The 17,155-nt window shown below is 33.0% G+C and overlaps 1 protein-coding gene across 1 annotated transcript; it reads left to right on the forward strand.

Annotated features, from left to right (window-relative positions):
• Positions 1-15,406: 15,406 nt before the first annotated feature.
• Positions 15,407-16,651, forward strand: LOC126878501 (uncharacterized). Its single transcript, XM_050641253.1, has 2 exons — positions 15,407-15,856; positions 15,923-16,651. Exons 1-2 carry the CDS (start codon positions 15,766-15,768, stop codon positions 16,429-16,431), a joined length of 600 nt encoding a protein of 199 aa, XP_050497210.1. The 5' UTR covers positions 15,407-15,765; the 3' UTR covers positions 16,432-16,651.
• Positions 16,652-17,155: the final 504 nt, after the last annotated feature.

A 17,155-nucleotide genomic window follows, 5' to 3' on the forward strand; every position in this document is an offset into this window, starting at 1 on the left:
TAAAGCTCAGTAGATCCGCTATAGTAATAGATAGCAATAAAAGTTAATAAAAATGGTGGGCAACTTTCAGCTTCACATTACGAAATTAGTTAGATTGTTACAGGGTGTTCGATAATATAGTGGCAGACCAAACTTATGTTTTTTTTTTAAATGGAACACCCTATATTTTATTTTATATTCGAAATCATCTTAACTTCCCCATCATAAAAATATAAAAGTTTATTATGTTATATAGGGCTTTTACAAAGTTATAACCAATTTTTTATGAAAATCGTAACAAGTTCAGCTCCCTGTATAAATAAAAAAAAGCAGAACAGCGACGGTTTATTGGTGCCATATTTTTTTGTTGATTGTGAAAATTTTTAAGAATTGTTGATATTGCTAATTTTCTTTATATAGAATACAGGGTGAGTCAAAACGCAAGTACATTCTTTTCTCAGAAATTTTAAATAGAACACCCTGTATTTTATATTACTATCGAAATATATCATTACCGCAATTTAGTTTTTGTATAATATTCCCTATGTCTAAATTTGTTAGTTTTAGAGATATTTTCATTTTTCATAGCAAGTTATTAATTAGGGTGTTCTATTTAAAATTACTGTGAAAATAATGTACTTGCGTTTTGACTCATCCTGTAATTGATATAAAGAAAATAATTAGCAATATCAACCATTTTTATAAATTTTGACAATCAACAAAAAAATATGGTACCAATAAACCATTGCTGTTGTGCTTATTTTTATTTATACAGGGAGCTGAACTTATTACGATGTTCATAGAACATTGGTTATAACTTTGTAAATACCTTGTATAACATAACAAAACTTTATATTTTTGTGATGGGAAAGTTAAGAAGATTTCGAATATAAAATAAAATATGGGGTGTTCCATGTAAAAAAACAAAAGTTTGGTCTGCCACTATGTAATCGATCACCCTGTAACATTATAACTAATTTTGTAATGTGAAGCGCAAAGTTAGTTAGAATTTTTGTTATTAACTTTTATAGCTATCTATTACTATAGCGGATCTACTAAGCTTTTTCCTGATCACTCACCCTGATTTTGTGTTTACCTGTACAGGTGTGCTGCGCAGTAATGAACGCAACCTGTATCAGCAGCCAGATGGCCGGTACGGTGTTCGAGGAAGCATAGGGAACAACATATGAAAGAATCAGCCGTCTTAAAATGATTTCTCGAAAACTTTGCAAGCTCTTACACAATAGTAGACTTATTTAACACAGTGTACAAATCAAGACACATACCTAAACAATGTATACTCACCACCTTTTTTGCTATCCCTAAAAATACAAACGTTAAAGACTGCAGTTATTTCAGAACAGTGCCATTAATAAGTCATGCTTTCAAATTATTTTTGAAAATAATCTTCTTCTTCTTTAAGTACCATCTCCGCGACGGAGGTCGGCAATCATCATAGCTGTTCGAATTTTAGGAACGGTTGCTCTGAAAAGTTTATTTAATGTACATCCGTACCATTCTCTCAGGTTGGGCAGCCAAGATATTCTGTGTCTCCCTATGCTTCTCTTTCCTTGAATCTTTTCCTGCATAAACAATTGGAGCAAGCTGTATCTCTATCCACGTGTAATATGTCTGAGATATTCCAATTTTCTTGTTTTTATGGTATTTAATATTTCCATTTCTTTATTCATCTTCCTCAGAACCTGTTTGTTTGTGACGTGTTGTGTCTACGATATTTTCAAAATTCTTCTGTACACCCACAGCTCGAATTATTTTAGTTTTTTCATTGATGCAGCATTTCAGGTCCAAGCTTCCATTCCATAAAACAAAGTCGAGAAAACGCAGCACCTTTCCAACCTAACTCTTAGCTTCAACTTCAAATCTCTTGTGTAGAGCATTTTTCTCATTTTGTTAAAATTTGCTCTAGAATTTGAAAACAATACATAGTAGTATACATAAAAAAACTGGAAGAAGATAGAATAGATAATGGTCAAGTTGGGTTCAGAAACGGATTAGGAACCAAAGAGGAGTTATTCGCTTTTAATGTGATAGCTCAAACATGTATTGATATTAAAGTGGATATGCATGTTTGTTACGTTGATATTAAAAAAGAATTTGAAAAAGTAAGGCATGAAAAATTAATTCACATTCTAAAGACCAAACCTAATAAGAAACCTTTACTGTAAAAATGTATCTAATGAATCAATTTTTGAAAAATCATTGCTATCTGGAAGTGTAGGAATAATAATTCACGAAGGAACTATTCACAATATAAGACATGTAGATGACACTGCGATTATGGGAAACTCTGCAGAACAATAACTCCAACTAATAGTAAACACGACAAGCAGTTATGTGCAAAATGTGTACTAAAAAATAATAAAAAAAAGACTAAATATATAATAATAAAAAAGGAAACAAGTATACAGACAAACATACATTTGGGAGGTGTACAGATAAAAAGAGTTGATAAATATAAATACATACCTGGGAACCTGGATTTCAGAATATAATGATCAAATAACAGAAATAAGGGCCAGTTAATAAATAGCAAGAAATGCGTTGGTAGAAATGAACATTTTTTGAAATAAAGACCTTAGATTAGACCTGAAAGTAAGAGGTCTGAGATTTTACATGTTTTGATACTACAAAGTAACAAAAGGCCTTAAACAAGGGTGCTGCTTATCTCCCATTCTTTTCAATATATATACCGACGGTGCTCTCAGACTTTGGAAACAGAAATGCAGTGGTATGGGTATACCAATCGGAGACATAACATTATACACTTTGAACTACGCAGACGACCAGGTGGTAGTTGCCCAAGATAAGGAAGACTTAGAATATATGACCAGAAAATTGATGGAAGAATACAGGAAATGGGGTTTAGAGGTAAACATAAGGAAAACACAATATCTACACATCGGTAACCAAATACAACAGGAGGACCTAGATCTTGACGGAAGTGACAACATCAGGGGTTGTACATAGTATATATATCTAGGGATTAAATTAACAAATAGTGGAAGAACGGAACCCAGTATAGATGATAGAGTGACGAATGCTAGAAAGGTTACTAGAGCCCTAAACCCTGTCTTATGGCAACATAACATAAATTTAAATACAAAAATGAGGATGTACGACGCTATTCTGAAACCAATTTTAACGTATGGCTCCGAAGTGTGGCAAATGACAAAAAAATCCGAAAATAAGCTGCTTACCACTGAAATGGATTTTTTTAGAAGATCTGCCATAATATCGAGATGGGACCATGTTCGAAATGAACAGATCAGAGAAAAAGTAGGTAAGCAGAAAACAATAGTGGACGAGGTACAACGAAACCAACTTACCTGGTATGGACACGTCCAACGAATGGGAGATGAAAGATTACCAAAAATTACAATGAGATGGATACCGCCAGAAAAACGGAAAAGAGGAAGGCCACCGACCTCCTGGAAACAAGGAATTACAAAAGCCATGTCAGAAAGAAATCTTCAAGAAAATGACTGGCTAGATCGACAGGCTTGGCGATTGGGTACCGGAAGGCGTAGAACGCTATAGAACCGGTTTATATATATATATATATATATATATATATATATAAAACAGATGAAATAGAGAATGTGGAAAAATCCCCTTACGAACAATTCACACATCCACCATTTCGGGTTGGGAAAAATTTTTTGAATAGAATCAAAGATCCAAACACCAGTTCTTAGAAATGTGTTTCGCCCTCTTCAATGAATTGTTCGTAAGGGGATTTTTCCACATTCTCTATTTCATCTGTTTGATTTCGTACGAGTGGTCGTCAAACCATTAACCTTGGATCTTTTGATCACTGAGTGTGTTTCAAGGATCTACATCTCATGTTTTTAAATATATATATATATATATATATATATATATATATATATATATATATATATATATATGATACTAAAATATGGACTTGAATGCTGGACACTGAAGCAGGAGCACATAGATAATCTACAGTCATTTGAAATAGGGCATTACATAATACATACGTTTTTTGTTTCTTCTCCATGGATATTTTTAACGGTATTTATGTGCATTTTTCCCAGTTTTATTTGCACACCAACAAGGAATAACACTATTAGAAACTGTATAAAAAATATGCTATCCAGGCTGCAATATCCAGGGTACAAGGGATCATATTTACGATCAAAAACTCGTTTAAAAAAGCCAGAAGCACTTTTACAAGGAAGTTTTTTAAATCAAACACCTTACAGGCAATATCTAACTCATTATACTTGGTTTCAATCAGAACTATGTCGTCCTCAAATCGTAGATGGCAGAGATTATTAACAATTAAAAAAAAACAATTTTTTAAAAATACAATAAGCCCAAAATAGTCTAGGGAGCTGGAACCGAGAAGGTTTAAACTCGATGAGTTTTAAAATAATATTTTTTTATCGCCAACCGTCACTAAAGTCATTCATTATTGTACTCATTTGACGCCATTTGCGGCAGTAAAGTAACACTTTATTGTACTGAAAGAAGAATTTTACTTTACCTGCTATTTACCCCTAGTACGTGGCTGAATAATTGGTTGCCTACTATTACTAAATTCTTATTTATTGTAAAAATACAACTAGAAATAGTCAATATAAGTTCTATTCGTTTCCGAAAAATTATAAGCTTAAATTTGTACCTACTGTCAGTGAATCTAATAAATAGGAAATGGCTGTTGTCGGTAGACGTATTTCATAATATATAGTAATAATGTATATTTACATGTAACTATATATAATATAATAATATATAACTATACATAATATGTTAACATATTTAACACAATATAACTTGAAAAACAAACACAATATTAGTTATAAATTCCAATTAACATAAACAAAATGCGCTAATGTCACTGTCACTAAATTAAATGATAAACCTTAAAATTTTTAGTAAACAAGATATAAACGTACAAAGTATACTGACATTGGTACAGTTAAAATTCCTTTAAAAATTTTTCGAAGTTAATTATTGGTTTAAATTACAATAATTATTGTATTAAATAAACAAGTTTAAGTAATTTTATTTGCAGTTTATATACGATTAATATTAAAAGAGGCATGCGCCACTTGAATCTAACTTCAGCCCGTGAGTAATGACCCGTGAGTAACTTCAGCCCGTGAGTAATGAATTATTACTCACGGGTACATTACTCACGGGTACAGTAATGGGTGCTATTATCTATGAAAAAATAGCGAATAATGAGCATGTTAATAAACGGTCGTAGAAAAAATTTATTTACTTTAATTATTGAAAATATTGTACACAATTTACGTTATTATTAATTAAATTTATGCCAAAAAGTGAAATTCTGTAGTATTTTGCAATTATATTCATATATACCTAATTAATCAAAATTTTACCGATTTAGTAGTTATTCAATATTGATAACTATCTATCGATTAAAAATCGGAAGCAGCATGCAGAAGTCACCTGTCATCACTGTCATATTTAAAAAATTTAAATTGAAAATTGTATTTATTATAATAAAAGTATTAAAATGAATATCAAATTATAGTACAGTAGTGCTGCTTTGGAAATGGAAGAAATTACATGAACGCCACCTGAAATACGCAATAAATCGTTGGAGGCAGTTTCAGAGCTTCTCCCAGCAAAATCCATCGAAAAATACAATAGGCAATATAACATATTTGAAGCATGACGTGAAAAAAATTGTATTACAAATTATAGTGAAAGTGTTTTACTAGCATATTTCTCTGAACTGCCTAAAGAATATTCTCCATTCTCCATCGGCTATGTGGTCCTATTCTTTAATGTTAAAGGCAACTTTGACCACAAATAAAGACATAGATATAAAAGCAATTATAAAAAACTTACAGCTTTTTTGAAACAAAAAAGAAGGAATTACATTCCTAAAAAATCAAAAACCCGGCCGCAAGAAGAAGTGCTTAATTTCTTATTAAATGCACCTGATAACGATTACTTTTAATGATCAAGGTAATTCAACTAAAATAAAATTACTATTACATATTATATTGTACGTAAAGTTCTTTTTCATATCCTTAAATCTACCATGATTTATGTATAATGTCTTTTCATTTGATGTCATTTATTTTTTTTTACATTTTTTAATTGCCTATTTGTTCTTTTTATACGTAATATAGGCCATGCCTAGCAAGTGGTTGCGTAAGCTAGCGATATGTGTATCTAGCTACGGACGTGTCGGTACTTGGTTCGAATCCCCCGTAAGGAAAACTTTTTTGTTTAATATTATTGGTTATTGACATATTTAGACTATTATAAGGACTAAGTACACACACTTTTTTTTTCATTAGAAGGATATAATTAAGTAAGTGTTAAGTAAGTGTTAATGTTTTTATGATTGGCGATAAAATTTTTTATTCACCACGTCAGTAAAGACTCTTTATCGAACTTGTCTGTTATTCGCCTTGCTCGCTACGGTCGCTCGGCTCATAATATCAGACTCGTTCGATAAAGAGTCACTTAACTGACTTGGTACATAAATAACTATTATTTTGATGTGTCTTTAAGCTTTCAAATTAATTTTTTTTCGTGTTTTTCAGTTTAAAATGTTAATAAGTTGAAAGCAATCAAATTTAGAAAAATAAATGAAATATTTTTGTTCAAAAGGACCTAGAAAGTATAACAAAAATATTTGGGCCAAACAGTTTGAGTTTTACAATTTATTTAAAAAGATTGTTTAAATAAAATTAGGACACTTTTTCGCAAAGGCACTTTCTTGGGAATAATAGTGTAATATCAGAAAAAATCACATAGGTATATAAGTTATATCTTTGAAACCAATAATCTGAACAAACATAGTTTTAATAATTTTTTTACAGATTACATATTTTTTTATTAAATTTCAGCTCACGCATTCTGTCGATGTCTACTAAATAATGTAGGTAAAGAAAACTTCCAATAATATATAACACATGGTATCTAATACTCGTATAGTAAAACAGGTCAATATTTCTTTTTCCTCAGTTAGCAACACCTTGAGAAGCGCAGTGGGACGCAAATTTCATCCTGTGAAACACCATATCCCGAAATGTGAAATTTCCCATTCGCGAAATGTTCCAATTCTATTCGTTTTGTCCAGCAGCGAAACACTGGTATCAAATGCATCAAAATGATTTATAGTAAAAGCCATCCAATAATGGCTCCCTGTTGGTCCATCTGTGTTTATTTGATGCCTTACCTAGCGAAGACAGAAATGTTGTTGTACACAAATAAAAATAATTATATTTAAACTCCCTTCAAAAATTTATATAAATAATTTTAGATCTAAAGGATATTTACTTACAGTTTGGTCACAAAATAATACTAGGTACATGGTGTCTAATAGAAAAAATATAAGAGAATTTCAAAAACAACGAAATTAGAGGGGCTTACGAATACCTAAAAAAGATAAAAAGTGGGTATAAACCTCAAACAAGTCTATGTAAAGATGAAAGTGGGCAAATAATCAGTAACCAACACAAAGTCACAGAAACCTGGAAGCATTATTTTCAGACCTTACTTGGAACACAAGTAGACATGGAAGATGAAATGGGTATGAACTATGCAGAAGAGAATGGAGTAGAAGCTTCAACTATAGAGGAAGTTCGCAAAGCTATTAAGGCTCAGAAAAACAATGAAGCTCCGGGAGTTGACGAAATACCAGCAGAACTGTATAAGGTAGGTGGCGACCACCTAGCAAGTCACATCCACTCTCTCATTAAAGACATATGGCAAGAAGAGAAAATACCCGACGACTGGAAGAAAAGTATAGTATGCCGAATCTATAAAAAAGGAGACAAACTCCAGTGCAAAAACTACCGTGGAATCTCTCTACTATGTACAGCATAAAAAGTCCTCACGTATATTAAAAACCAGCGACTCCAACCACTAGCAGAAAATATTATTGGAGAGTATCAGACGGGCTTCCGACGGGGAAGATCGACACTGGATCAAATATTTACAGTCAAACAGATCTTGAGCAAATCATGGGAACACGATATTGATGTTCACAACGTGTTTGTAGACTTCAAACAGGCATACGACTTAGTCAAAAGGAACAAACTATACTATATATTGGCTGAATTTACAATACCACACAAGCTAATAAGACTCATTAAAACCACAATGGATGAAACTCAGGCATGTGTATGAATACAAAACCAACAGACTTTTTCAAAATTTCGCAGGGATTAAAGCAGGGAGATGGGCTGGCCCCAACATTGTTCAACCTGGCACGAGTGTATGCGGTTAGGCAAATGCAAACTGGACGAGGAAATCTGCTGCCAACAGAATGGCAGTGCTACTTACAATGTGTTCTGTCCGCAAGTATTTGCCCCATGATTCAGAATGTATGTTTCCTATATATGTGCATAGCAACACCAATCTTCGGTAGTTATTACTTTCTCTCGTATCTCTTTTTTGTATATTGGTATTTACTGTTATTACCACAAATGAAGATGTTATTATAAGTACACAGGAAGTTCAAAAAACACTTGAAAATCCGAAGAATAGAAAAGCTGCAGGTAAGGACGGAATATCAAACTAATAACTGAAATATTGTGGAGTAGCAATACAGCACAATTAATATCAACATTGATTAAAAAAATCATAAAATACAATAATATTCCGTAAGAAGGGAGAACGAGACAACTAATTCTACTATTCAAAAAAGGATATAAAAAGCAGCCAAAACCTATAGAGGTATCAACTTGTTAAATACTACCTTAAAACTTCCAATTAAAATTCTACAAGAACTAATGAATCAAAGGATAAGTTTAACAGGCGAACAACAGAATTTTCGTACTGGAAGATCGTATACAGATGCAATATTCGTCATAAAGTAAATTAAAACAACGTCAACTCAAGCGTCACAAAGCCAGAGTATAACAGACCAGTATTTCTGGTAGTCTGGTTGGCTTGAAGGAAGCATTGGATAGAGTAAGACTCAAAGAAATAATTCATCTTTTGTACAATAGAGAAGTCCCTCTATATATCATAACAACTTTTAAAAATATCTGTCAAAAACAAAATGGAAGTCAGAATAGATGGACAAAGATTGGTCCACAGATTTAACATAAGAGCAAAATAATTCAATACGACAATTTCATCTCAGAAAACTAAACCAATAGTAATCAATAAAGAACCAATCAGATCTAAAATATAAATTGATGGAATCAGTATTGAACAAGTAATGGAAATAAAATACATTGTAATTACATTGTCCAGCTATGGACACCTGGACAAAGAAATGAGAAATCAAGTACAAAAAGCAAATAGACTGGCAGGATGTCTTAATAACACTTTATGGCGAAACCGACATATTAACGCTGAGATAAAGTCAAGAATTTATAAAGCAAATGCAAGACCAATAATTACATATGCATCAGAAACAAGACCCGATACAGCCACAACATAAAGACTACTAAAAACTGCACAGATGAGAGTACCGAGAAGAATTACAGGAAACACGCTGAGTGATCGAAAGAAGAGTGACGACATTAGAAGACAATGTAACGTACAGTGTATAAAAGAATGGGGGACTAAATAGAAAAAAGAATGGAATAACCACATAACCACATAGAATGAGGGAGACACGTGTGGTCAAAATAGCAAGAGATAAATCACCAATCGGTAGAAGAAGCGCCAAATAGAGGTCACCGTGTCCTTTTCAATTCAGATGGACAAACTTAACGGTTTCTTATGGATTTTTGGCTGCGGATTACGAATTTTGAGGTTGGATTTCGATCCCAGTGGTCAAAAAATTGTTATAAACAATTTAATTGTTTCTAAATTGTTTATAAGGCTCTGGCTCATAAACTAAAAGAGATAAAAAAGAATGTTTCAAATAAAATTTGTTCGTTAATAAAAAACAAAGAAAAAAACGTTTACTGAACTTAATTCCAATGACTACAACTCAAGAAATTGTAAAATTAGTGCACAATGCACATTGCAAATTGCATAATAAATATTTTTTGAAGCTCTATCGACCGTAACTTTGATTCTGCGCATGAAAATGAGCCTTAGAAGGTCTCCTTTTCAAACTTCATTAATAGGCTTCCAAACAGAGTTTGTTAAATTATTTGATCTTCATTTGTTTTAAAGTTATACCCATTTGAAGTAATAATTTTCTTAAAAAAATTGTACATTAATTTGTTTATAAGGGTTTCAAGCAAATTTAAGCTATAAACATTTATACTTTAATTAACAATAATGATAGAAGAACCTAAAAGGAATACTTTGAGCTTAAGAAAATGTTTGTAAGTTTATTTTTGGCCAAGATATCGACATTTAGTGCGCTCTGAGGCGCAAGATTGGCTCACCGCGTAAAGGTTCACGCGCTAACTTCTCGATGCAAATTATAATTTCTATGTATACGTACGTTATCTTCATTTTTCATTTTTGAAGATCCTAATAAAATTTTATCATGTAATTCTTATAATTAAATCATCGTACTGTACCTCCTTTCATTCTATTTAATTTTCTTCTATTTTTTGTACTAAATGAGAAAAAAACCATTAAAAACTAGTATTTCAGAAATAGGACTGAAAAGTAAGTTGATATTATTTATTAATACTATTTTTACAAACTTTTTGTTTCATGCATCTGAATCGAGATATACAGGGAATCCCAGCTTTTTTACATCTGCATAAGTTCTTAAAGCAATTTTTACAGTTACATTGTGGTACTAAGTCTGCTCTTGTAGGCAGTAAAACTAAAACTTTTTGGTGCTTCAGAGTCTAATTATCTATATGATATAGATATAACCTATATCATATAGATATCCAGTGGATAGTGGATAGTATTCATATAAAGTGGATCTAGTTCTTTTGCAGCATCATATCAAGGCACGTTAATTGTGTGTATGCCGCCACAACATAAATGCTCGTTTTATATGCAATGATGATGCTGTAAAATTACTTGATCCATTTTTATATGGATATCACATATTGGCTCATTAGCATGCGTAAAAGCCGAGTTACGATCGATAAAGCGTCGAAAAATACTTGACTGTGAGCCGATGTTGCGCCTCATAGCGCGCCAATAAAATATCGATATCTTGACCAAAACTAAAACTTACGAACATTTTCTTAAGCTCAAAGTATTCCTTTTGAGTTCTTCTATCATTATTGTTAATTAAAGCATAAATGTTTACAGCTCAAATTTACTTGAAACCCTTATAAACAAATTAATGTACAATTTTTTCAAGAAAATTATAACTTGAAACGGGTATGACTTTAAAACAAATGAAGATAACGTAATTTAACAAACTTTGTTTGTAAGCCTATTAATGAAGCTTTAAAAAATGAGACCTTTTAAATTTGTATGCGTAGAAGCCGAGTTACAATCGATAAAGCTTCGAAAAATACTTATTTTGCAAATTGCAATTTGCATTGTGCACTAATTTTACAGTATCTTGAATTATAATTGCTGGATTTAAGTTTAGTAAACGTTTTTTCTTCATTTTTTATTAACGAACAAATTTTATTTGAAATGTTCCTTTTTATCTCGTTTAGTTTATGATCCAGAGCCTTATAAACAATTTATAAACAATTAAATTGTTTATAACAATTTTTTGACCACTCGGATCGAAATCCACCCTCGAAATTCGTAATCAGCAGCCAAAAATCCATAAGAAACCGTTGAGTTTGTCCATCAGAATTGAAAAGGACACGGTGACTCCTCTGGCGCCTAGACTATATGGGCCGACCCTGCAAAAGATGGAGTGAAAAATTTTAGTAGAGTATCAATCCGCTAATGAACAAGCAAATTGCTTATAAAGAGGACGAAGAAGACGTATTTGCTCTTAGTGACACTTTCCAATTCTCCGGGATATCTTCATTTTTTCATATTTTATTCATTATTTTAAGTAATATTTATTCTCTATTTTTCCCATGTTTTTATAATCAAAAAACTACTTTGTGATTCTCGAATAAAACTCGAAATTCGACTACGTTTATCAAAATGCTACGTCTGGTCGACTCTTCTCTATGCATTTGAGACACGGACCTTTATACATCAAACTTAATTAAATTGGAGGCCCTTGAAATGTGGATCTACCGGAGAATCCTCAAAATTTCATGGACATCGCATACCTCAAACGAAGAAGTGCTGCATAGAATAGACAAAGAAAGATAACTTTTCAACACAATGACAGTTAGAAAAACATCATACCTAGGCGACATACTAAGAAATAATAAGTACCAATATGCTCAACTTATAGTGAAAGGAAATATCGAGGAAAAGAGCGGACTAGGAAGGAAAAGACTATCGTGACTAAGAAACATCTGACAATGGAAAGGGCTAAATTTTGAACAGCTAATAAGAACAGCTGAAGACAGAGGAGAGTTTGCAATTGTAGTAGCCAATCTCCATTGAGGGGAGGGAACTTTAAAAAGAAGAAGAATACTTTTGTTTCAAAAATAAGAGAAGGCTTAAAAATATGAAAATAAGAAAACCGATTAAAATTAGGTCCGATAGGTTTATTTCTTATAGACAGTTGTTACACCAGGGCAAAGTCCCTAAGAGCTGGAACAACTCTAAAGTAATCTTATTACACAAGAAAGGTGATAATCGAAAGTTGGAAAACTACAGGCCCATCAGACTACTGTGACACCTGTTTAAAATACTCACCAAAGTCATAACTACCCGACTAACAAGGAAATTAGATGAATACCAACCATATGAACAGGCAGGTTTTAGAAAAGGCTATTCAACTTCCGACCACCTGTTAACCACAAAAATATTAATAGAAAAATGTAACGAATACAAGTTTCCAGTTTTTATAGCATTTGTAGACTACGAAAAAGTTTTCGACACTATAGAACACACGGCCGTAATAAACGCAATGTAAAATTGTAGAATAGACCGCAGATACACTAAGCATCAAAATTAACGCACCACCTTAAAAATGGGACATTTTTGACGTTTCGTATTTCCTAAACCTGTTATCCGATTTTAGTGATTTTTTTAGTATGTTATAGCATTATTTTTCAAGAATATCGATGTAATAATATTATTGCTAGACAGGTAAGTGTCATTGTATACCGGGTGTAACAATGATAGTGTGTTTTTTCCTCAAAGTTTGGAACACCCTGTGGAATATTCTAGCTTATATAAAATATTGAAATTAAAACTGAACTATAGCATTGGGCTTTCTTAACATTTTGATTTTTGATTCATTCGCTTAGGTGGGATAATAAAAAAGTGAGGTATTTTAACAACTAGCCATGTTATTCGTCAATACAGGGTGTTTCTAAATAAGTGCGACAAACTTTAAGGGGTAATTCTGCATGAACAAATAATGACCGTTTGCTTTATAATCATATCTCCGCACATGCTTTGTTTCCGAGATACGGCATGTTGAATTTTTTCTTACAAACTGACAATTTATTTATTGCTCTAAAACTGGTTGAGATAGGAAAATTAAATTTGGTAGGTTTTAAGGGGTAGTTATTGTGCATTTTTTGACATACAATCAAGAGTTTTATATTCACCATTAGCGTGCATACGGGATGTATCTAAAATGTTTATACCCGTAGGCACGCCAATGGTGAATATAAAATTCTTAATTGTATGTCAAAAAATGCTCAATAACTACTAGGGTGGGCCGAAAAAATTTTTTATTTTTTTTTCTTAATGCTATACCGAAAAAAACTTGTCTCTATTATGGGTTATCAAAATGCAAAAAAGAAAAAAAATATATACCTAACCCCCAGCTAGCGCAACGCATCTGAACTTTCGAAATTTCACTAAAATCATGAGTTTTTGTAATTTTTTTTTTGAACATCCTAATAACTGCATATTGGGCTGCTATAGTGATATCCCTTTACATTAGAGTTTTAAAAATACAATAAATAATTGGATAAGTATAATTTTATTAATCTGAGGTAGCGCAACGGACACGAAAATGACGCATCTTACAGTCGAGTGCAGATGAGCTGTGCGTTCGGGGAATGGGTTGGCACTGAGCCGAGCTTCCCCCACTTATACTCTCTACACCCACAATGCACTGGAAGCAGCCTCAACGATCATGTTTTTTCATGTTCTCTGTTACTCGGCAGTTTACGTCAGCAGATTCGTTTAAACTTACGTGTATTAGCTGTGAGTTGATAGTGCAAACTGTTTTTATAATTTTTTGAGTGAAGTTTGAGTTTAAATTCACGTGCGTGATGGCTGCCAAGAAAATAACTCGCAGTGATTTTGATTGCCCATTGTTTGGCTACCCGAGGGAATTGCCTGTGAGTAAGCTTCCAAATTTCCAAGATGTCCTTCGGAGCTCTTTCCACGAACAGTACCTTCTAGCATTAGAAAGTAACAAGCCTGTAAGTTTCTCTCAGATATCTAATATTGTCGCTCCAAAAGTAAAAGCCGTCTTTGACAAAGCATCAATACCAACAGTGACGCCCTACAGAATTGTTCAATTAATAAATTCATATCACGTTAGCTACCGTAATCTAATGAAGTCCTTTAAGCGTGACAAGGAAAAAGACAAGTACAAAGAGAAAATTGAGGAATTCAAACAAAAGGCTTTATCACTCTTTGATGTATCTGCATGTAAATGTAAAATAGCATACTCCTGCAACTGCAAAAAGGTCCCGGAGATCTGTGAGTGCCCTATATCAATTTCATGTAAATGTGAAAAAGATAAAAAAATTCCGGTGCTTGAACTTAAGTTTATGTATTTCCAAAGAAATCTTGGACAAGGAAAAATTGGAAATTTAGACAAGAAGGAGTCGAAAAAATTACCAAAAGACTGCAACGTAAAGAAAAAAAAAATCAGGTTATGTCGTCTAACATCCCACTAGTTTCACATTCGCAGCCTTCATGCTCTAAGGATGCAACAAAACCAAGAATAGCTTCAGATGGAAGCTCAATGGAAGAGGAAGATTCTGATAGTTCCGGTGACAACTATATTCCTATTCCGAGCAAACAACCGTGGCAAATGCGGATACAATTAAAAAATACCGCGTTGGCCAGTGACCGATTTGGTGTTTCGGACAGGGCAACAGCTGCTATTGCCACCAGTGTAATGCATGACGTTGGTCTTGCAACGAAAGAGGATGATTCCCTCATAATTGATAAGAATAAGGTTAGGAGGGAAAAAAATTTATGCAGATCAAATCTCCAAGATACGATAAAAAAAGAACCAAACTTGATACAAGGGCTATACTTTGATGGTCGAAAGGATAAAACTTTAAAAATTGATGAAGTTAATAACAAGTGTTTCAGAAGAAGTACAAAAGAGGAACACTTTTCAATTATTAAAGAACCTGGCTCGATTTATGTTGGCCATGTGACGCCATCTACTGGAACTTCGAAGGACATTGCTAGTGCTATATTGGACTACTTGAATGAGTCAAATTTTTCGCTCGATGAGCTTCATGTAATTGGATGCGATGGTACCGTCACAAATACAGGCTGGAAAACCGGTGTAATTCGCACAATCGAGGAAAAAATAAAAAGACCGCTGCAGTGGGGAGTTTGTCTTTTGCATTTGAACGAATTGCCGTTCAGGCACTTGTTTCAAACTTTGGACGGTGAAACGACTGGCCCAAAATCTTTTAGTGGTTATTGGCTCACAACTCAGAAATTGTGAAAAACTTCCAGTAGTAAAATTTCAAATCATTGATTGCGAGATTCCAGACATCGATAGCAAAATCTTAAGTAAAGACCAACAATATCTCCTGGATGTAAGTTTGGCTATCAAGTCAGGCACCTGCACAATAGACTTCCCGATGGCTGACAACAGCGAACAGAGTTCTTCGTCTTTATATGAGCGTTGAAAGTCCCTCTGAAGAACATCTTATTTTGGTACAATTTATACTTAAATCTTACATGCCTGTATGGTTTAAGATAAAAAAAAGTAAGTACCTTACAGATGGACCAAAACATGTTTTTAATTTAATAAAATCTTCACGATTCCTTCCAGAAAACTTGATAAAGGTGGTTGATCCAGTAATTGAAAGGAATGCGTTTTTCGCGCATCCAGAAAACTTGCTCCTCAGTATGATTGTTGATGAAAGGGCCCATATCAGAGAGTTGGGGCTTAGAAGAATCATAAAATCAAGGACCGTAGCTTCCAATAAAAAGCTAGTCCGAACTTTTAAACCCCCAAAACTCAACTTCCAGGCAAACGAATATTATGAAATTATTGATTGGACTACTACTGCTATTTCTCCACCACCGTTGTTGCGAAGAGTATCTGACGAAGAAATGTGGGCCAAAATTTCAACTGCCAACACACCAGAAGAATGGAATTTCCATAAATTTCCGTGTCACACGCAAGCGGTGGAGTGCTGTGTGAAATTGGTAACTGAAGCCTCCTCAAAACTCGTTGGTGCCAAGAACAGAGATGGATTCATAAGAACAACGCTGCTATCAAGAGCTTCAATGCCAAGTTTTTCAAGCAAGCAAGATTTTAAAGTTCCAAACATTTAACGGACTATTCTGTGAGTCTGGGAATTGACAATTCGTAAATTTTGTAATTTTGTAATTAATAAACTCATTTGGATAAATGTAAATTGCCTATTTACCAACATTATATTTCTAAAAATAACACATGAGTAGTGGGTTTAAAAAAATTAGTTGCTGCACTACACTATAAAAGTGGTTAGCACTCGAAAAGTGATCAATTAACTATATTGAAGGCCTTGCGCTACCTAAAATTAAAAAAAAGTAATATTTCAATAACTCATTGTGTTTTTATAACTATAATATAAATGATTTTCACTATAGCAGTTCAATATCTAGCTGTTTGGATATTTAAAAAAAAAAATGGTAAAATCCTGTGATTTTAGTGAAATTTCGAAAGTTCAGATGCGTTGCGCTAGCTGGGGGTTAGGTATATATTTTTTTTCTTTTTTGCATTTTGATAACCCATAATAGAGACAAGTTTTTTTCGGTATAGCATTAAGAAAAAAAAATAAAAATTTTTTTCGGCCCACCCTAATAACTACCCCTTAAAACCTATCTAATTTCATTTGCATATCTCAACCAGTTTTAGAACAATAAATAAATCGTGAGTTTGTAAGAAAAAATTCAACATCCTGTATCTCGGAAACAAAGCATTTGCGGCCATATGTTTATAAAGCAAACGTTCATTATTTTTTTATGCAGAATTACCCCTTAAAGTTTGTCGCACTTATTTAGAAATTGATGAATA

The sequence above is a fragment of the Diabrotica virgifera genome, chromosome 10, assembly GCF_917563875.1.
Source record: "Diabrotica virgifera virgifera chromosome 10, PGI_DIABVI_V3a".
Classification (NCBI taxonomy): Eukaryota; Metazoa; Arthropoda; class Insecta; order Coleoptera; family Chrysomelidae; genus Diabrotica; species Diabrotica virgifera.